Genomic DNA, 22,670 nt, shown 5'->3' on the forward strand with positions numbered 1-22,670 from the left:
ACTTGGAATGCTTAAAAACCATGGAGTAAGGATTAGAAGTCATGTTACAACTAACAACTTTGAAATTATTCTCTACAGTAATTTTTAATTGTCTTGTACAGTTTTGTTTTAAATCACTGTCTTGGGGGAGGGTCACTGTCTCCCTTGAGGGACTACACTGTAGGCAAAGAGAAGGCAGCGTCAATACAATTTTCCTCATATTAAGATCATTTTCTCTTTTTCTCAGTTTGATCTCATTCTAATATCTTCCCTGTAATGGGGGACTCTCCATGTAAGCAGCTAATGGGCACCCATACTGTTATATTCTGGAAACCCCCAACCTCATAATGTGGGAGTGGCATATTAGTAGCTCAAGGAGAAAAAGCTGTGGTGAGAGTCCTGAGATTAATTATCCAATTTCTCCTTCTTGATGGCCAATTATCATGCCTGAACTGGCCAGCTAATACACATGGAGCTTGTAACCATCTGTTAGCACATACTGGGACAGGGGAGGGATGTAGGAGTGCTGCAGGTATTGGAGGCAGAAATCGGTCCGATGCACATGAGGAGGAGCTTGAGGTTGGTAGGATATGCGGAGCTGAAATGAAAATAATGATGCAGGATGCAAATCCTAGGAAATCAGGTTTTACAAGTTCTGAAGCAAAAGTTGTTTGTAATTACATGTGTAGATCCCCTGGTTTTTTATAGGCCAACAAGAAACTTCAGCGCATCCTGTGACCGGAGTGTACGGGCTGCTGTTAAAATGCAGGTCATCTCAGGGTGAAATGCATCAGAAGCTGGGGGTGACTTGTTCCTTGACAGGTAGGCTGAACTAGGAGCCAGCCTCAGGTGTCTCATCACTGCTTACTTTTAGGCAGACTGGGAGCTTGTTTTCAGCTTCTGTAAGTACTTCTTCAAAAAACATATCTGGGGACTGACTCATATCTGTTGTTCCTAGTGTGCTTACAAGAAGGTGGGCTGGTTTTAGCTCCTGTCCCCTGTAAAAGTCTGCAGTGGTAGAATACCATAGGTGGCATTAGTTTTCGCCATGTGGTGTTGAAGATTAAGTAACCAATTAGCAAGTTAACTTTGCTTAGTGCTGTCTGGGGACACCATCTTAAGGAACTTTCCTGATGCAGAGATGTCATCACAAGGAAGGGCCTTTGGAATACTAGCAGTGGGAGCCCAAGTGGATGACATGCTCTGTGTGGGTACAAAGAAGTACTTCACCACCACAGATACTCTTCCAGGCATGTTGTTGACACCTGCTGTGGTAAAAAGGGGAAAAGTGAAGTACGAGACACAAATTCAATCTGTTCTTAGTGGTTTTTCAAGACTGTTTGCATCATCTGTACTGTTCTACTACAAGAACTCTGTTTTCAATGCCACTTTTTTATCTGATGGAGTTAATCTGAGAACCATGGTAAACAGGTGTGTGAGACAGACAAAGAAAGGAACTACAAAACAGTGGTCAAAATACATCCCCTCTTTTATCCAGGATATGAAGATTTTCAGCGAAGAAGCATGTAGAGAGGTTAGGATGTATTTGATCAAGAAAAAGGCTTAAAATTTTACTTTCTTGGATCATGGAGATTTTTTTTTTGGTGTCTGCTGAGAAAGCCAGCAAATACTTAGTCATGAACTGGAGTTTACAAGTGATTATAGTTTTACGTGATGTAGCTATGTTATGACATACCCTAGCACTTTGTTTGCTTCTGCATAACATAAATATTCTCAAAAGGGTGAAAATTTACACCAGTAAGAAGAACTGAGACTTTTCAGTAAAATGAGAAACTTAAAAATGTAAGGTTAGAGGAGATTGTAAAGGGTGGAAAGGCTTTGGATTTGAGTGGAGTTCTGTGCAGATTCAGATCTGAATCGCTCGTTATGATTAAATATGGTATCTTTTTTTGCTTATTTTTACTTTTTAGAAGGAGAAAATTGGTAGAAGTTGTGCTTCTGGTATGCTGCTAGAGTATGCGTTCCCAAGGCTCTGCTTAAAGTTGGGTGTAGATACTTAGCTGTTGTCTATTGCTCCTTCATTGCCAGGAAGGAGCTGTCTCTCTGGGCATGTTTGGCAGAGATACTTGATTTTGTGTGTCTGTCAAAGCAAAAATACTCTCATTTCAAAATGGAGTTTTGATTGCTGAATAGTATTTTTGATGTACAAAGTGCAACTAAGGTAAATCTGAGAAGAAGGGCATAAAAAAAATCTAACATCTGTTGTAGAAGCAGGTGACTGCAAGGGTTAAAGCAAATCCACTGCAGTTTTTATCCTGTATTTGTGAAACTGTGTCATGCTGTTTGTAGAGAATTCTTGCTGTGTTAGTTTGCGAGGATAAAGGATCTCAGTTCACTGAATCAACTCTGCAAGCACATTCAGCACCTTTCTTTGTAGTTTATGGACAGCTGAAGTTAAATACATGTTACAGGAGCTACTTGTTGCCACTCAATTTCACCATATGTTTACATGTGCCTTTCCTTAGTATATGAGTAATCTCAGTCAAAGGACAAAGAATGACACGTGGACTTAGCTAGACATGTTTAAGTGCTAACTGAACTGGGGCCTGAAGTATTAGCAGTATGCTGCTCATATTATAACACTGTATTACAATTTTTCAGGCCTTTCTTAGATCATTTAAATTAAATGGGCTGTGCACCTTGAGAATAAATAACATGGTTTTTCTCACACACTTTACAGAACGAGGCTCAAAAGGACATCTTGACCTCACGGAGTTAATAGGAGTTCCTCTTCCTCCTTCCGTCTACTTTGTCACCGGCTATGGAGGGTTTCCAGCTTACAGCTTTGGTCCAGAAGCTAACATCGGTCGACTGACAAGTGCTATAATACCATCGCCTTTCTATACAGATTTCGCTGTCGTAGTTACAGTGAAACCAAACAGTGATCGTGGAGGAGTGCTGTTTGCAATAACAGATGCCTTCCAGAAAACGGTTTACCTGGGAATGAGACTTTCACCGGTTGATGACAGCACCCAGAGAATAATTATGTACTACACAGAGCCTAGTTCACATATCTCCCGAGAGGCTGCTGCATTTAAAGTGCCAGTGATGACTAACAGGTGGAATAGGTTTACAGTGACTGTTCAGGGAAATGATGTTGCTTTATTCATGGACTGTGAAGAATATCAGAGAATTCAGTTCCAAAGGTCAGCTCGAGCCTTGGTATTTGAATCTGGCTCTGGGATATTTGTTGGTAATGCAGGAGCCACAGGATTGGAAAAGTTCACAGTGAGTACTGTCTGATAAATTCACATGCCTCGGTGTTTTATGCATGTACTCTCTACTAAGAAAGTCTGCTTACAATGGTTATATCCCAAATGAGATTACAAATTATATGGCTTATATTTTCCATACCTGGCTGGGGTTCAGGCAATGCAGATATATAAACACAGATATTCCTAGAACCACAGAAGTTTAGTCATGGTCCGGATATTAAGCTCAGTTCTCAGTTTGAATACTAGGAATTTCAAAGTAAATATATCACGTAACTTTATATGGCCTTTTTATGAAGGTCAAATTTGAAGCTATCCATTTGTTTAACTTCTGAGAATAATACCTTAGTAAGAAAGTCAGTATTTTAAACTCTTATTAGCTAGGTATGTTTACTTCGCATTCAACGTGAAGAAGAGAATGATCTCATCAAAGATAAAGATAGTTGGAAGATAAAGCTTTATTTCTACAGTTTATGTATTCCGTGAAGCTTATCAGATGCTTTAAAAAAATAGAATGGACAGAAACCACTTCTACAAGGCTCCCAAGCCTTCTTGACTTGAGTGCAGGCATCCTTCCTGCTGCATTCTGACTGGAATTCTTAGCCTTTGAGCTTCCAAATGGAAATGTGAAAGCTGTCAATACGCGTGAGATGAACTCATCGTCAAACTGAAAAGGAAATATCACGCTTTTTTTGTCTTGTTTTTGTACTTCTCTTGTACTTCAAAACTTGTACAGTATTTTGTGAGATTAGTATCTTTCCCCTAAAATAGTAAAGCAGCAGCATAAAACTGAGCGGATGCTTTGCTTTAGAGAAAAATGATGTTCTTTCCAAAGTTCAGGTGTACTGGCAGGTTGTGAGCTCCATCTGGTAAGCTAGAAGGATAATGTACTTTGATTGTTTATCTGACTAGCCTGAACACCTAGAATTAGAGGAATGTATTGAACAGCAGCAAAGAAGTGGTGGAAAAGATATGTAGGAAAACTGCCTGCTGGCACTGTATTTCTTAGACAGGTGGGATGACTGGATTATTGGGGGTGCCTCATTAGCAAGTAGGAATGAGAAACACTCAAGAAAATGAGACCACTTTGGCATCCCAGCTGGAAAACAAGTATGTGATGATCAGTTGCTGACACTATCACCAATACATCTGTAAATATGGTGACAGGAATGCATGGTGGATTACACTCTAAAGCATTCCCACTGAAATAGGTTGTTCTGTATGCTTTATCAAGTACATACACTTCAGCCAATATTGTGATTGCTTCAGTATTCTTAATTGTGACGTACTCTAGGTCTTGTGCATTTATTTGTTCATGTGTCTTATGTCACAATTGCTTTTGGGTAGAAAAACTAAACAGTTGATTCCTCCTCAAGCTCTGTTTGTATGACAAGAGCTGTTTTTATTAATTGCTGAAAACAGAAGCCATTCACAGCAGATTGTACAAATGACTCTGAATGGATGTCAGTTGATGCTTTGCTCTGGCTAACGAGAATTCGTGTGTGTAAGGCTCTGGTTACCAGATGCAAAAGGACATAACTGTCATCAGATTTTATGGAAACACAAGAAAATTCTAGCTCTGCTGCTTGTGAAGAAAAGTAGAAACCAGACAACAAATACAAGTGAATCAGTGATGATGCCAGATTCTGCAAATCAGCTTTAACAGGGAAGGCAGCAGAAGGCACAAGACCCAGAGGGGGACTACAATACCTCATACCTACCGTCCCTACCACAACAAACTTGCCCATGATTTTCTTCATTGGAGTAATTGGCTAATAGCAGCGCTTGGGAAACATTAGGGCTCTCCATTTTGCTTCCTTCACCATCCAGGGCCACAGACTAGAGCAAGAGAAGAAAAATGTGTTCTTCAAATGTGATTCACTCATGCTGTGAAAGTAAAGCATCACTTCCAAGAGTCTGCTGAAGTGTCTGGTTGTGCCTCCTTTCATATATAATCTTTCAATTAACTGTTTGGTTAGTCTGACATCATTCAGTATCTGAGTTGCCTGTTAGTAAGTTTTGAGAGAAATAGGATGTTTCACTTCACTGAACTGTTATCTCAGATGTGTCTACAAACTGAGGAGGCACCAACTGCATAAGTGTCATGGTCTTTGAAGGTACAGAAATTAGAAGATCATTAAAGATAGAATCTCAGATTTTGTTCCTTTCTGAAATATTCTAGAAGCCACCAGATTGCTTTGCTTCAAAAGTACTTCCTTACTTATAATTCTTCCATGCTTCTAGGACAGGGAAAGAGGACTGCTGCAGAGAGGAAAGAGTGAATGGAAAGTCAGACATAGCGCATACAAATGGCGAGTACTCCTCTGGAGTTTGCATTTTTTGATGGCATTAAGCAGTAGCAAAGCATACTGCTTTTCTCATCTCAACAGTTGTTGCAATTTTTGTTACCGAGTCTCACGCTTTCTGTACCCCTGAGTGAGCAGAGCTGCTGTGTGTTTGTGGTATTACTCAGCAGACAGAGCACAACCAAGATATCTTTGTATGGTGTAAACATTCCATCTCCTTGAAGAGGAATCACTGGACTGAGAAGTATTCTGTGTCTATCTAGAGATAAAGACTAAATCTGTCAGCTTCTTCAAACTCTTCACTACAGAAAATATAAGAGCAGAGAAACAAAATAAACAGTCAGCAAAACAGGAAGAGGCAGGTCATATGTGTTAAGTAAGATGACTCTTGATTTGAATACCCATCTTCATGTCCTATATGTGCATCATGCCCAAGTCTGAGACCTCATAACAAGGAAATGTCCCCCATTGTGTTTCTTAAAACACTTTGAGGCCTTGTAATTTGAGAAATAAGACTTCGATGTTTAAAATGAAATTTTTGCTGTTCCTTCAGCATGTCAGACTGAGAAATGTAATTTGTAACTCTGAAAAAAGAAACATTTATTATCATGAAACCCATTTACTTTCTGCTTTAAAAAGTTTTAAGTTGGTTTTAACCTGACCCACTTTGTCACTTGCTGGTATTTCCTTCCCATCCTTTATCTCCATTTTTAGGGGCTTTCACATGCCATTTTTTGAGCTGCAAGGTACTTCTTAACTAGAAAAAGCAAACAGTGCTTTACACACTGTAGGACATAATCCAGGACTAGATTCTTCAGTTGGTGCACTAACAATGCAATGTGGCACTGTATTCTGACAGCTTCAAATTTTTTCTTCGTTTTGAAGAAGTAAAACATAGGAACATACTTAAATTTTTAAACTGGGTTTATTACCACAAAATTTTAGGCTTCAGATCATTTTCCAAGCAAATCAGAACAAACTCTGGGGGTTTTTGTTGATTTGTCTAATTGCCACACATCTGCCCCCCTTCACGTGTGCTACTGAAAATATTACTTCCTCGAACCATTTCTGTTGTTTCATGTAGGGCTCAATTCAGCATTTGACAATCAAATCTGACCCCAGGGCTACTGAAGACCCTTGTGAAGATGATGATGCCTATGTGAGTATTTTTATAAACACTTCTTTTTCTGTCCTCAGTGCCTCAGAGAATTTGAAGTCATTTGCCATTAGATATTTTTCATAAGACTAAATGTAGTATTTCTTCTTGGGAACATAACATAACATCGTACTGAAAACTATCTCTCTGTGTGAATCTCTTGGTTATGACTACACAGCCTCTAAGACTGTGATTTTTCAAAAAGCATTATTTTCTTTTGTCTATAACACCTTTGAGAAAATGAACTATGACTTTCATTTTTCTGAAGTGTCATTTTCATGAAATGTTGTAAGTACTGAAAGAAGTTAACATCATAATGACACTGAGGTTTCACCAACTGAAAAAAGGTTTTTCTGCACTGAAGTAGCCAATTGCTTGGAGATCATACTTTTTTTTTCGTTACTTTTATGAACTTTCTGTGGTGGTTGGATTTTGCACAGGCTTCAGGGGACAGCAGTGGCAATGGCAGCATTCAAGAACGTGAAGGTGTTTCTGAGACACAAGAAGTCTTTGCACCTTCTCGTCTTCCCATAAGGGTAAATTTATTTGATTTATTTGCTTTACATTTCTGGTTTGATACTACTTTTTTAGATAGCGAGGTGTGGATTTTGTCACTATTTTTTCACGTGTGGCAGTTTTCAAAGACCCTTGTGAGAACAACATCCATAACAGTGACTGCACTGTGACAGATCAAAAATCTGCTGTGTTTGACAAAAATCAGCAACCAGTATTTGGGAAGAGTGTAATAACAGATGTGGAACGTGAATATGACACTTAATGGGAATACTCTTTCACTCTGCCACAATTTCCATCTCAGGAAATGTTTGAGCCAAGAGTGTGTCTGTTTGTGTTTAGTGGACATCAGCTGAGTTTTTCACCCTTGAATTTCTTGCTTTGTATTTTTTAACCAATGGGAATTTTACCATCCTCAGCTTCCTGCTGCATAGTTACTTAGCTTATTTAACGACATGTTTTGTGAAGGACTTTCACCTTTTGCTTGCCCTTCTGAACATGCTAACTGCAGCTCTCCTGTGGTGGTTACACTGCTAGAAGACAGAGTAAACATTTGTTCCTTACTCACCATAACATTTGTGATTTTAGAGATTCCTATCATATGTTCCCCCTCCCTTTTTGTGCCAGGCCAAAATGTTCCAGTTCATTCCTCACAGTGAAGCTTTCCATGCAGCTTGTATCAAGCATACTTCTTTTATCCAAGTTCTTACTGATTCCTTTGGAGAAAACCAGTAGGTTTGTGAGAAATTACTTTATAGGAACCATGCTCATGTTTCCCTGATATAGCACATACTTCAGCTCTTTCGTTACTGAATCCTTCAGAACTCATAGGTGAATAATATTTGGTTGTGGTGACTTACGTTTCCTCCCCTTTTCTTTAAAAACTTCGGTTTTAGACATATCCTCTGCTGAGTTTCCCAAGAGTATTCTTTTTGCAGGAATTTTAACTCTTCCATGGTCAACATGAATGCAGAAAACTTTTTTTCTTTTCTGCTATGGCTTAAAATACCCTGAGCACTCTTTTTACAACTTGATTGTGTATTGACCTGGATTGCTGCTCCTGATGTGTTTGAAAATAGATTTATTATAATTTTTATGCCTTTTACATATAGCTCATTAAGCTCTTTTGGCCTGCCTTGTGCTTTTCATAGAATTACAGACTACCTGAGTTTGAAAGGGATGAACCCTGTGTAGGTATTGGTAGGCTGCCACTAGGTCTCCCATAAGCCTTCTCTTCTCCAGGCTGAAGAAGACTGGTTCCTTCAGCCTTTCCTCACAGGACGAATGCTCCAGCCCTTGTCCATCTTGTACACTACCTGCTGAGCTTGTTTATTGGTGTCTGTCTTGTAACAGGGAACAAAAGCAGGCACAGTGTTCCAGATATTGTCAAACAGGTGCTGAATAAATGGGGATAATCACTTCCCTAGACCTTCTAGCATGTAGACAGAGTTCCTCTGAACATAGGTTTCTTTGTTGCCCGGGCATGCTGCTGGTTCATATTCAGCTTGTTGTCCACCAAGATCCCCAGGTCCTTCTCTGCAGAGCTGCTTGCTGGTTTGTCTGTCCCTAGCCTGTGTCACTGCAAGGGATTCTTACTTCCCAGGTGCAGGACTTTTATGTTTGTCCTTCCTGAGTTTCATAAGGTGCGTGTTGGCACATTCCTCCAGCCTGTCCAGGTCCCTCTGGATGGCAGTCGTGCACTTGAGCACATTAATTGATGCACCTCCAACTCCCACTTTGGCATTATCTGCAAACTTTATGAGTAAGCACTCTGCTGTGTCCTCAGGTCATTGGTAAAGATGTTAAACAGAGCAGATCCCAGGCTGGACCCATGAGTATGTCGCATTAAACACTTTGCTCTGAGTACGATCATCCAACTGGTTTTTTACCCAACTTATTTCTCTTTCATCCAGACTGTAGTGTCCTAGCTTGGATACAAAAATATCATGGAAGACAGTGTAGCTAAAATCAAGGTGGATGACATCCACTGCTTTTTCCTCATCCACAAATCCAGTGATTTTGTCACATAAGGCAATTGGTTTTGTCAGGCATGATTTACCTCTTGTAAATCCATGCTGGCGGTTCCTAGTTACCTTCTTATCCTTCACGTGCCTACAAACATGTTCCAAGCGGACTAGCCTCATGGTTTTCCCAGAGATCAAAGTGAGGGTGGGCAGTCTGTATGGATTGTTTTTTTGGCTTTAGAGTAAATGTGATAATCCAAGAGTAAATGTTCCAAATGATTTTTACCATTTTAAAACTGATTTTTTTATCATCCACACACTGATCACAAGAAATATAAGAAGCTCTAAATTCTTTTTATGGGGATTCTAAAGTATGTTCTGGATTGAGTATTAGTATTTGGTATTCTGTATTTTTCCTTGTTTGTTCAGTCAGAGTTAAATATAAAATCCACTAACAGATTTTACCTTTCAGTAGCCTAGTCCCTGATTGTAGCGTAGCGTAAGGTACGGGTTGTTTTTCTACTATCTTCAAGTAAATATCTTTGGTTTTCCTTTTGTTTTCTAGAGCAGAGAGTTAGGTTTGGGATATTTACAAGTATTATGGGGGGATGGGGTCCATTTTATAGCTTTTAAAAATTATTTCTCAAAATGAAGTATTTACATCTTTGTCATACTATTTGTCTTCCCAGTGAGAAATAAACATGAGGAATGATTTATAGACTGTAAATTGAGCACATTCTGAATGGTGTGAATTATTTTCTACCGTTCATATGAAGTATTGTTTATTCTGCATCAGAAGAGGGAAATCACTGGACATTGCATTTAAAGTGAAAAATTTATCCTCCTTTCTCAAAGTAGACAAGACTCAGTCTTATTAAATCTTATTAAGGATGTTAAAACACAAATTATTAAGGATGGAGAGGTGGGCCTGTGTGAACCTCATGAGGTTCAACACAGCCAAGTGCAAGGTCCTACACCTGGGTCGGGGTAATCCCCGGTATCAATACAGGCTGGGGGATGAAAGGATCGAGAGCAGCTCTGCTGAGAGGGACTTGGGGTACTGATAGATGAAAGGCTGGACATGAGCCAGCAATGTGCGCTGGCAGCCCAGAGGGCCAACTGTGTCCTGGGCTGCATCAAGAGAAGCGTGGCCAGCAGGTCGAGAGGGGTGATTCTGCCCCTCTACTTTGCTCTGGTGAGACCTCACCTGGAGTACTGTGTTCAGCTCTGGAGCCCTCAGCACAAGAAGGACATGGAATTGTTGGAGCGGGTCCAAAGGAGGGCTACAAAAATGATCCAAGGGCTGGAGCACCTCTCCTATGAGGACAGGCTGAGAGAGTTGGGCTTGTTCAGCCTGGAGAAGAGAAGGCTGCCGGGAGACCTGATTGCAGCCTTTCAGTACTTTAAGGGAGCCTATAGGAAAGATGGGGACAATCTTTTTAGTAGAGACAGCAGTGACAGGACAAGGCGTAATGGTTTTAAACTAAAACAAGGTAGGTTTAGGCTGGATATAAGGAAGAAATTCTTTACAATGAGGGTTGTGAAACACTGGAACAGGTTGCCCAGAGAGGTAGTGGAGGCCCCATCCCTGGAAACATTCAAGACCAGGTTGGACAGGGCTCTGAGCAGCCTGATCTAGTTAGTGGTGTCCCTGCTCACTGCAGGGGGGTTGGACTAGATGACCTCTAGAGGTCCCTTCCAACCCAAAACTTTCTATGATTCTATGTTAAAACACATCTTATTAAAGACATTAAAACACAAAACCTTGACTAGCTTAACATTGTAAGTTTAATATGGTTCAGATAAACAGGCTGCATAAAAAGATTTCTTGGTCTCTAAGGGTTAACTGATTTATTCCTACACAGAATGTCAAGAAAAAAGGTATATAGTTATAAGAGAAATAAGAGCGGAGGAAAAATGCATTTGTTTCTTTCTCAAATGCAGTAAATAAAACTGAAATCAAATGAAGGTACTTTTGTCAGCTATAGTGGAGATCAGATCCGGCCCCAGATCAGATTTCCTTTCCCCTTCAAATGGAGCCCTAAAGCCTATTTTCAATATGTTTCTTAATAACAAGAAGTATCTTGAACCTTTTCCTTAATTACAAGGATACAAAACCAGTGGGATAAAAAACATGCCAATGATGTTACCTCTCTTCCTTTTGCTGACAATTTGGGAACTATTTCAGCCAGCTCTATTATGCCATTTTACTCATCTTAGCCTGGTTCAAGACCAGGATGTTTGACCCATTAAGTCTGCCCCAAGTTACCACGGCAGCATACTCCCTATTAAATTTGATTTAAATTGCAAATGCAGGTTTGCATGAAGTAATCTCCTCACTACCCTGAGACAGCACATCTCTAGGTCACTAATTCCAGTGGGGAGTAGACCCTACATTTCTGCATGCAGCTGATTATGGGTTACCAAAATAGCCACCTCTTGCCCACCCAGAGCCAGCATGGGGAAGGGTGAGTACCAGCCAGCTCTAGGCTCTCAGACCTGCTGTGACAACTTTACATTTCTTGTGGTTTTCTCCCTCTCTGTGGGTTTGTCAAGTGTACATCACTTGGTTTGGAGGAATGGATTTCAAAGGTGTGCTAGTTTTTCTCAAGAGCTTGACCAAATTAGTGTGACATCTGCTGATGAGCAGAAACTAGATGTGTACTGTGAAGAGGAAAAACTAAATAGAAGGGGAAGTAAATTAAAAATTTGTAAATGAAAGACGGTGTATATATATGCCATTAATAAATTTCAGTTTTTGTGATAGCAATGACAGTTAATGTTTCTAAGGACAGATACTGGCAAGATGCTAAGTGGGAAAGATCTGGATTTGTGTTTTGCTCCATAAATGTGTTAGTTTTTATTACTATGCTTTGAGGAAAGTAATCTACTGATTCATGCTTTAAAATGTGTGATAAGCCTTTTCTCTAAACAGTTCTTTGAGATTTTATGTTTTTTTTTTAGCATGAAGGCACGTTGACTGAGCCAGTGGAAGCCCCCCCAACTATTTTGTCTTATTTGGAAGAAAACGATTTCTCTGGAAATCACACATCAGAAGAAACCTCTGAAGCAGCTAAACTTAAAGAACAAGGCACTGCCCCTTTTTTTTTTGGGGGGTGGGGTCATTTATGTGTTCTAGATATGAGTCTGTCATTTCCATGTGTATGAAAAGCCACTGTCATATATTGGGTGCTGCCAGGAATGGATAATCCTGTGGTTTTGGACATCCTGTGTGTTAGAAAAGAACTAGCACATCAAACATTTGGTCTTTGAAACTGCGGTATGTTAGACTGCAATTTGTTAATAGCATCAAAGGTAAGTGGTAGCAACTACAGCTACCGTTCAACACATCCCTCACTTTTCACTCCGCATGGGTGCTGATCTCTGTCATTGTTAAACCTGCAGATTTATCCTGCTATAGGGTGGGAGTTTCAGTCACAGAACTATGGTTTATATTTTAAAATGGAAAAAACAGGTGGATAAAATGAAGAAGCTGACCTGAGGAGATGATGCTTAGATACTCTGCAGCACTCTGGTAAAGTGCAAGTGTTAGGCATGGTGAATGACAGGACAAAAATCCTCTTCATTCTGCTCAGATCAGTGAGAAGCATGGCACTTCTTGAAATATTTCTCTGCAAATAGTGCTACCAGCTCTAAAGTTGCATGGCACCTTTAAAAGGAATTGAAGGTGAATTTTTGATTTGATGACATTGTGTTGCAGTGAAACACAGCCTTTCATGTAAAACTAAATACCACCACTGAATAAAGGATATCCTACTTATGTTCCCTGCAAAGGACGTGAATCTGCCTAGTGCACCAGTGGGGTATTTTGGATGCAAGTGTAGGCAGCAAAACAATAAGAGCAGGGCATAATGCGCTGATGAATTCACTCCTCCACTAGTAAGACGATTTCAGTGCACTCCTAGAAAAGAAAAAATAAAGCTAGTTACCTTAATAAGGCCAAAGATAATGTTGCTATTTAAATTTCATACATACTTCAGATAGTACCTGTTGTACATGGCTCTTATTTTTTATGTTATACAGATGAAAAACAGGCAACCCTTAGTCTGGAGCTTGGGGCAAGGAAAATGATGCAATACCATCTTGTACTTAAAATAAACGTTTGATTTGTTATTTTATTCGCACTTCTCTCTTTTTCTTTCCTTTTAAAATTTTCAGTGTTACAAAATGAGTAAATATTAATCTTTGGAATGTATTTTGGTCATAATCTAAATAAGTTCTTTTTTCATACAACTTGCCGCATCTGCACTCTGATAAATACTCTGGCTTCATTAATAAGTGATTATTTTATCTAGATTCAGCTGTCAAGGAAACTGGACAAGGCAATAGTGAGCCTACTGCTGTCACACAGAACATCTTAAGAGAAGAAGATGGCTCCGGTGCTACTGTTTTGCCGGGAGTAAGCAGAGAAGAGGTCTGTACAACAGATTTGTCATATGCCTTAACTTTTTGTCCCAAGAGCAGGAAAACGTATGAATTTTAGGTGCTTTCCTGAGTTGGTAGCTGTATCTATTCCATCTTAACAGCATGCCAAAACAGAAGTTACTTCTTAAATTCTTGAATGTCCTCTCATGACATCAGACTGCAAAGCACTGACACTATGCAGAAATTGGATCTATAACCATTGAGATGGACTTGAGATTTTTGACTAACAAAATTAATTTGTTCTGTTAGTTTTGCATTTTTTCATCTTGCATTTAAGAAAGTGAGAAACAAAGAAAATAACCAATGTAAATACTCACCATATGTCCTGGGTTTGGCCAGGACAGGGTTAATTTTCACTGGAATCCAGGAAGGGGCGCAGCCAGGCGGGCTGACCCCACCTGGCCAAACAGAGTAGGGTATTCCATACCATGTGACGTCATGCTGGGTTCCGGTGGGGGGGAACTGGGGGGCGGGAAAACTCACTCGAGGCTCGGGAGCATGCAGGGACGGCTGTTCAGGAAAGCGGCTCTGTGGGTTGTGCGGTTTGTGTTGTGTTTTCTCCTTACCTGTATTGTTGTAGTTACTGTTCCCTTTGTTTGCTCTTCTGTTAAACTGCCCTTATCCCAACCCACCAGTTTCTGCCTGTTTCTTTCCATTCTCCTCCGCACCCCGGTGGGGGGAGGGGCGGCCGCGTGGCCCTTTTGTTGCCGGCTGCAGCCAAACCATAACACCATAAAGGCCCACAATTTTTATTCCCTGAAATCAGGCATCTTGGCCTTACTCACAATAACTGCCTTGCAGCTGAAAGTCCTGCTTCCTTCTCAGAAGTCTGGCATGTAAACAGATTTAAAATTACAACCTCTGAGTGCTCACGTAGTGCTTCTGTGCAAAGTTCAAAGTGCAAAGAAGCACTTCGTTATCACAATGCTTCATTATGCTTCATTATCAGGTGATCCAAACAAAAGACTAGCACTAAGACACACTGAACTCTTATTCTAAGGTTCTACATCATGTGTTTTATTCAAATGTTTCAGGTTGCTCCTTACAGGGTCTTCTAGCATTGCTGTGTTTATTGTGGTAAATTCTAACAAATGGTGAGACGTTAGAGTAAGGATCATCCACTAGAGCTGACATATAAGAGGCTTTAATATTTTTTGGAGGACTTCCAAATAAGATTCTTTTAACGTTTTCATGCCTGCATTCACATTTCTTAAAAGCAGCAATTTTAATGTCAGGATGAACTATTGTTCTTACAATCTATTTTTTTCAGTTTTGGGCTATTTTTCTTTAATAAAAATCCATTCTTGACTGAAGTAGTGTGACACAAAAAGCTTAAATCTATTGTGACAAGTAGTTTTGCTGCTTACTCATCTTTACATGTTTTTTCTTGAATTTATTCCAATTTCCACATATTTTTATTACATAGATACCCTAGATGGCTATACAATATGCTACTGAACAATCTTTTAGAAAATAATAATTTAAAAAATTGTTAGTGCATTGATAACTGGTCTTTATGAGTACATGGTAGAAGTGCCCTATCTTCTGTAAGTTTACCATTGAACAAGATCTCCATTGTACCAGTTATGCAATTTGTAATCCAATTAATATGGGTGATGCTGATTAGGCACAGCATTATTTTTTTCAATGTTGTATAGAACTCAGACAGATGCCCCTCAGGAAAAGTTGCTAAAGTCAGATCAACAGTGTTGACAGATCAACTTTTATCAAGCACACATTATAAAAAAAATTATGACCTGTTTGTCAGACCAAAGCATGCTGATTTAGCATTCATTATGTTCACACTTCAATTTTATATTGGAATAGAATGGGAATAGACTATTTCAGTTGCAAGGGACCTACAATGATCATCTAGTCCAACTGCCTGACTGATTCAAGGCTGACAAAGTTAAAGCACGTTAAGGGTGTTATCCACATGCCTCTTAAGCGCTGACAGGCATGGGGCATCAATCACCTCTCCAGGGAGCCTGTTCCAGCGTTTGACCACCCTCTTGGTAAAGAAATGCTTCCTCATATCCAGTCTAAACCTCCTCTGGTGCAGGTTTGAACCATTCTCACACGTCCTTGCACCGGATCCCAGGGAGAAGAGGTCAGCACCTCCCTCTCCACTTACTCTCCTCAGGAAGTTGTAGAGAGCAAGGAGGTCACCTCTCAGCCTCCTTTTCTCCAAACTAGACAATCCCAAAGTCTTTAGCCTCTCCTTGTAAGACATTCCTTCAAGCCCTTTCACCAGCTTTGTTGCTCTCTTCTGAATGCACTCAAGGACCTTCACATCCGTCTTAAATTGTAGGGCCCCGAACTGCATACAGTACTCCAGGTGAGGCTGCACCAACATTGAATACAGCGGGACACTCACCTCTATTGAGCAGCTGGTGATGCTGTGTTTGATGCACCCCAGGGTGCAGTTTGCCCTCCTGGCTGCCAGGGCACGCTGCTGGCTCGTATTGAGCACCCCCAGACCCCTTTCTGCAGGGCTGCTCTCCAGCCGCTCCTCTTCCAGTTGAGACTTGTGCCCAGCATCACTCATTCCTAGGTGCAAGATTCAGCATTTTGTTAAATTGCATCCCATTAATCGTAGCCCACAACTCCAATATGTCTAGATCCCTCTGCCAGGCCACTTGTCCCTAGAGTGAGTCAACAGCACCTCCCAGTTTAGTATCATCAGCAAACTTGCTAATGGTGCATTCAAATCCTTCATCCAGATCGTTGATAAATACATTGAACAGAACTGGCCCTGGAACTGAACCCTGAGGAGCACCGCTGGTGACCAGTCACCAGCCAGATGTAGCCCCATTCACTGCAACCCTTTGAGCTCTGCCCTTCAGCCAGCTCTTCACACAGTGTGCCATGAACCTGCTCATCTCGCAGTTGGACAAGTTGTGCAGAAGGATGCTGTGAGGGACAGTATCAAAAGCCTTACTGAGAAAAACTACATCCACCACCTTCCCTTCATCCACTGGGCAGGTGACGTTACCATAGAAGGATATCAAATTAGTTAAATAGGACTTTCCTTTTGTGAACCCATGCTGAGTGTACCTGATGATTACCCTGTTATTTAAATGCCTTTCAATACTACTCAGTGTAATCTTCTCTGTAATTTTTCTGGGAACTGAGGTTATACTAACAGGTCTGTAGTTCCCTGGGTCTCCCATCATGCCTTTGTTGTAGATTGGAATAACACTGGCTAGCTTCCGGTCAGCAGGGACCTTCCCAGAGTCCAAAGACCTTTGGTAGATGATGAAGAGAGGTCCTGCCATAACATCCGCTAGTTCCTTCAGTACTCCAGAAACCTGTATGAACAATCCTGTTGTCTCAGGTTATGATCTTACCCACAGCTTAGTTAACTATGTTCTCTTATAACACTTTTCCAGATGTGGAAAAACATCTCTAATGAGACCAGATGAAAAAATCACTGGTCTTTGGGAACTTTCCTAGTGACAAAACACAGAAAGATCTTTAAAAAATCAGCTAACAGCTCCTCTGCTGAAAGCTGTCACCCTGCTAACTTTAAAATGCTTGGATAGTTATTATATTACATCCCTCGCAGTTTCATTAGCTACTAATAGAGTACAAAATAGTTCATTGGTGCTATAAAATGTGAGTAAATCTTACTGCTTTTTCAAAATATGATACAAAAATTACTTAAGTGTTCCATCCCATACACTGGGTTTTAAATATTATTTAAAGTATTCGTGTCTGAGCTTCACCACTGAAAGGGTTTAATTTGTTCCTGGTGTATTTAAATTATTCTTTTTATTATTTTTACTTTCTCTTGACCAAATACTGATGCTTAGCAACTTTTTGCTCTTGCTTGTTGTCCATTTTTACTCTTTGCTATCAGTTTCCTCATTTCATCCTCTGTCACTTTCCTTTTTAACCAAGCTGGGTATGTAACCCTCTTTTGTTAAAGTTTTAGATCTCAGGGGAGTTGTCTAAAACATTCCTAAACATCTCTTTTTAACTTTCACAATTTTCTCCCAGGCAGACTATGTTTGTGAAACTGGTCTTTTTCATACCTACGTTATTGATTTAGACTATGCAGATTTGTGCAGATATGAAATTAGACTACAGTCATTTGCATCTAGGGAACCAGCTCTCATTTTTTCCAACTCTGTGAGCAATTTATTTGTACTTGCATGAATGATCCCTAATATGAACTGCCTTTTCTGAATGGAGTATACTGTTTGTAGGGTGCCTCACAGGTTTCTGACTGCATTGAACAAAGCAGGGTTCTAGGAGAGAGGGAAGAGAGGGGAAAAACAAGAGAGAAAAATAGGAAAAAGTAATGCAACACATTTTTCATGTTTCGCATTTTAATTACTCAGGACCAGAAAGGTCAGGAAGGAGAGGATGGGCCCACAGAATCTCCAGAAAGGCCAGGAATAGAAGATGTGCAGAAAAAAGATCAAAGACCTGCTGAACCTCCAGGGAAACTTGGACAAGATGGTCAGCCTGTGAGTATTTTCTGTCTATGGAAGGAATGCATATATTTTAGAAAGGGTAATACTCATTGCATGTGCGTAAAGGGCTGAAACTCCACAATCTCACACACTCATACATGTTCTCTCTTCAAAAGGCAGCTCTAGTGTTGTAGTTGACTTCCTTAGGTTGCGACGAGGAAGGCCAAGGCTCACCTGGAATTGAAGCTGGCAAGGGATGTCAAAAACAACAAGAAGGGCTTCTTCAACTACATCAGCAGCAAAAGGAAGGCTAGGGACAACGTGGGGCCGCTGCTGAATGAGGCGGGTGTCCTGGTGACGGAGGATGCGGAGAAGGCAGAGCTACTGAATGCCTTCTTTGCTTCAGTCTTCAGTGCTAAGACTGGCCCTCAGGAATCCCAGGCCCCGGAGGTAAGAGAGGAAGCCTACAGAGAGGACGACTTTCCCTTGGTCGAGGAGGACTGTGTGAGGGATCGCTTAAGCGATCTGGATGTCCACAAATCCATGGGCCCCGATGGAATGCACCCACGAGTGCTGAGGGAGCTGGCGGATGTCATTGCTGAGCCACTCTCCATCATCTTTGAGAGGTCCTGGAAGACAGGAGAGGTGCCCGAGGACTGGAGAAAGGCCAATGTCACTCCAATCTTCAAAAAGGGCAAGAAGGAGGACCCAGGGAACTACAGGCCGGTCAGCCTCACCTCCATCCCGGGAAAGGTGATGGAGCAGCTTATCCTGGAGGCCATCATGAAGCAAGTGGAAGAAAAGAAGGTTATCAGGAGTAGTCAGCATGGATTCACCAAGGGGAAATCATGCCTGACCAATCTGATAGCTTTCTACGATGACATGACTGGCTGGGTAGACGAAGGGAGATCTGTGGATGTTATCTACCTTGACTTCAGCAAGGCTTTTGACACAGTCTCCCATGATATCCTCCTGGGGAAGCTGAGGAAGTGTGGGCTGGATGAGTGGTCGGTGAAGTGGATAGAGAACTGGCTGAATGGCAGAACTCAGAGGGTTGTCATCAGCGGCGCTGAGTCTAGTTGGAGGCTGGTGACAAGTGGTGTCCCTCAGGGGTCAGTACTGGGCCCAGTCTTGTTTAACTTCTTCATCAACATCCTGGATGAAGAGTTAGAATGTACCCTCAGCAAGTTTGCTGACGACACCAAACTGGGAGGTGTGGTAGATACACCAGAAGGCTGTGCTGCCATTCAGCGTGACCTGGATAGGCTGGAGAGCTGGGCAGAGAGGAACCTGATGAAGTTCAACAAGGGCAAGTGCAGGGTCCTGCACCTGGGGAGGAACAACCTCATGCACCAGTACAGGCTTGGGGTGGACCTGCTGGAGAGCAGCTCTGTGGAGAGGGACCTGGGTGTCCTGGTGGACGACAGGTTAACTATGAGCCAGCAGTGTGCCCTGGCTGCCAAGAAGGCCAATGGGATCCTGGGGTGCATCAAGAAGAGTGTGGCCAGCAGGACAAGGGAGGTTCTCCTTCCCCTCTACACTGCCCTAGTGAGGCCTCATCTGGAGTACTGTGTCCAGTTCTGGGCTCCCCAGTTCAAGAAGGATGAAGAGCTACTGGAGAGAGTCCAGCGAAGGGCTACAAGGATGGTGAGGGGACTGGAGCATCTCCACTACGAGGAGAGGTTGAGGGAACTGGGCTTGTTCAGCCTGAAGAAGAGAAGGCTGCGAGGGGACCTTATAAATGCCTACAAATATCTGAAGGGTGGGTGTCAGGAGGATGGGGCCAAGCTCTTTTCAGTGGTGCCCAGTGACAGGACAAGGGGTAATGGGCACAAACTGAGGCACAGGAAGTTCCGTCTGAACATGAGGAGGAACTTCTTCTCTCTGAGGGTGACGGAGCACTGGAACAGGCTGCCCAGGGAGGTTGTGGAGTCTCCTTCTCTGGAGATATTCAAGACCCGCCTGGACAAGGTCCTGTGCAGCCTGCTGTAGGTGACCCTGCTTCGGCGGGGGGGTTGGACTAGATGACCCACAGAGGTCCCTTCCAACCCCTACTATTCTGTGATTCTGTGATTCTGTTGCCGAGAGAGGAGGACCCGGGTTTCCAAGAGAAATTTATGATTTCCCAGTTGCAAAGAAAGTAAGAGGCATGGCATGCCATAAGCAGCTATACAAGGAGTCCATTTCTGATCAGGTTGGCTTTTTTGCATAGAGGAACTTCAAAAAGAGGACATACTCAGACCCAGGCCTCTTCCAGGCCAAAACAGAGTGCTTCATTGACCCTTCATAGACACATGCTGCCATGTTGCCTGCTCCTGACCTCAGCTATTAACTTCCCAGATGCATCTCTCACCCCTCAGCTCTTGTGCAGTAATTCAGCTGCACCTTCTGCTTCATCCTCCCTGCTTTCCTTACTCTGCGTTCCCTGTTTTACCTCTTTTTATTCACTTTTGCTGTCATTGTCCTTCTTTATTCCTTCCTTCCTTGTCCAGATGACTCCCTTCCCGTAGGTCAGTTCACCACGAGCCGCTGATAGATTACATGTGCATCCTCCGTGGTGAAGTATTGTCCAGCAGTGCACACAATAACAAATCCCTAGTTGTCATATTCCATGAGTGTCTTGGCTGCTGTTGTGTATCTGGGCTCCCCAGTTCAAGAAAGATGAAGAGCTACTGGAGAGAGTCCAGCGAAGGGCTACAAGGACGGTGAGGGGACTGGAACATCTCCCCTACGAGGAGAGGCTGAGGGAGCTGGGCTTGTTCAGCCTGAAGAAGAGAAGGCTGAGAGGGGACCTTGTAAATGCTTACAAATATCTGAAGGCTGGGTGTCAGGAGGATGGGGCCAAGCTCTTTTCAGTGGTGCCCAGTGACAGGACAAGGGGCAATGGGCACAAACTGAAGAAAAGGAAGTTCCGTCTGAACATGAGGAAGAACTTCGACCCTCTGAGGGTGATGGAGCACTGGAACAGGCTGCCCAGGGAGGTTGTGGACTCTCCTTCTCTGGAGATATTCAAGACCCGCCTGGACGCAGTCCCGTGCAGCCTGCTGTAGGTGACCCTGCTTCGGCAGGAGGGTTGGACTAGACGACCCACAGAGGTCCCTTCCAACCCCTACCATTCTGTGATTCTGTGATTCTGTGATCTGTCCTCCATTGATGCTTTACTACCTGGCTTCTTTGTTTCCTTACTCATTATCTGTTGCTGCCACTTTGTGCGCCCTTCCCCTCGCTCAGACCTTTCCACACAGAGGCTATTAGAATTTCCATGCCTGCTCCTCCTTTTGGTTACTGCCATGCACCACTGCTGTGAACTTCCTGTCTCTTCCTGCACCCCTGCAAGTGAGCCTCAAGTGAAACTGGTATGTTTTAAGGTATTAGAAGAATAATTCAGTACTCACTCATTATTCAGCTCCTGCGTGAATGCTGCCTGTGTACATGTTCAGAGAAATGTAGCTGGTTTTGCAAATATTTAGCCTAAACTCTGGTTATGTGTCATTAGGGTGTTTATGGACAAGAGGTTACATTTTCTGTATTGACAGAAGTCTGACTACTTTTAAGCAGAATATTCAAAGAAAATTCTAGGAAACCAAATTAATAGCAAAATGTCTTAGAGAAAATTCTTTAAATGTAATTCAAATGCTTCAAAAGCAATTGTTTTATCCACGTAAACAAATCCTTGTAAAATGATCTTATTTTCTATCATAGACATCTTGTTGTATTTCGTGAAATGAACCATTGTCGCATATGTTTTACAGATGCACTTCTGTCCTTGTGCAGCTGGGTTCTCATCTTGCATATACCTGTGCAACTTACTTTTAGATTGATGGGGCGTTACTCAGCATATAATTATGCAATAGATTTGTGGTATAAATTATACAATAGATTTATATTATATTGTATTTATTGTAATAATAATTTATATATTATTTTATTATAATTATGCAATAGATTTATATTGGCCATGTGTTTGCCACTTTTCTGTAAACTTGATACCAGTTACTCTACAGGAAAAATAATAATAGGAGAAATAAACTTTTAGTCTTACAGATACATTTTTCTCCATTATGAGTTTATATAACCCATCTTCAAAATTAGTACAGCCCTAAAATTTGAGCAGTAGAGTCCATAATCGCAGCTGTCTAGAGTCCAAAAATGCCATTAGAGAAAACAGAATTTATTCGCTTTCTGATTTTTTTTGCCAGCGTCCTAAGTGACTTCATAAATAGCACCACTTTATAATAGCACTGACTTTAAAGGTGGTGGGAGTTCTTTCTAGCCAATTAACAAGTCTCTAGAGGAAGAGGGGGTGTGTGTTACATGTAGATAAGATGAACATACATAGAAAGGTTATTTGGCATTGTCATGGTTTAACCCCAGCCAGCAACTAAGCACCACACAGCCACTTGCTCACTTCCCCCATGGCGGGCTGGGGGAGATAATCAGAAGAGTAAAAGTGAGCAAACTCATGGGTTGAGATAGACAGTTTAACAGGTAAAGCAAAAGCCCCACACGCAAGCAAAGCAAAAGCAGTAATTCATTCACCACTTCCTGTCGGCAGGCAGCTGTGTTCAGCCATCTGCAGGAAAGCAGGGCTCCGTCACGCGTAACAATTACTTGGGAAGACAGACACCATAACTCCAAACATCCCTCCTTCC

The 22,670-nt window shown here is 41.8% G+C and overlaps 1 protein-coding gene across 5 annotated transcripts in view; it reads left to right on the plus strand.

Moving 5' to 3' along the window:
- Positions 1-22,670, plus strand: part of COL15A1 (collagen type XV alpha 1 chain) — a 165,058-nt gene that overhangs the window by 57,378 nt on the left and 85,010 nt on the right. For 4 of the 5 annotated variants that reach the window (XM_075417015.1, XM_075417010.1, XM_075417012.1 and 1 more), the window contains exons 3-8: positions 2,681-3,228; positions 6,603-6,677; positions 7,115-7,210; positions 12,116-12,242; positions 13,468-13,586; positions 17,944-18,072. In XM_075417015.1, the coding sequence (XP_075273130.1) occupies positions 2,681-3,228; positions 6,603-6,677; positions 7,115-7,210; positions 12,116-12,242; positions 13,468-13,586; positions 17,944-18,072 (1,094 nt within the window). The remainder of the gene's footprint in view (positions 1-2,680; positions 3,229-6,602; positions 6,678-7,114; positions 7,211-12,115; positions 12,243-13,467; positions 13,587-17,943; positions 18,073-22,670) is intronic. The other variant, XM_075417014.1, reaches the window with a different exon arrangement.

This window comes from Opisthocomus hoazin, chromosome 3 (genome assembly GCF_030867145.1).
Source record: "Opisthocomus hoazin isolate bOpiHoa1 chromosome 3, bOpiHoa1.hap1, whole genome shotgun sequence".
Lineage (NCBI taxonomy): Eukaryota > Metazoa > Chordata > Aves > Opisthocomiformes > Opisthocomidae > Opisthocomus > Opisthocomus hoazin.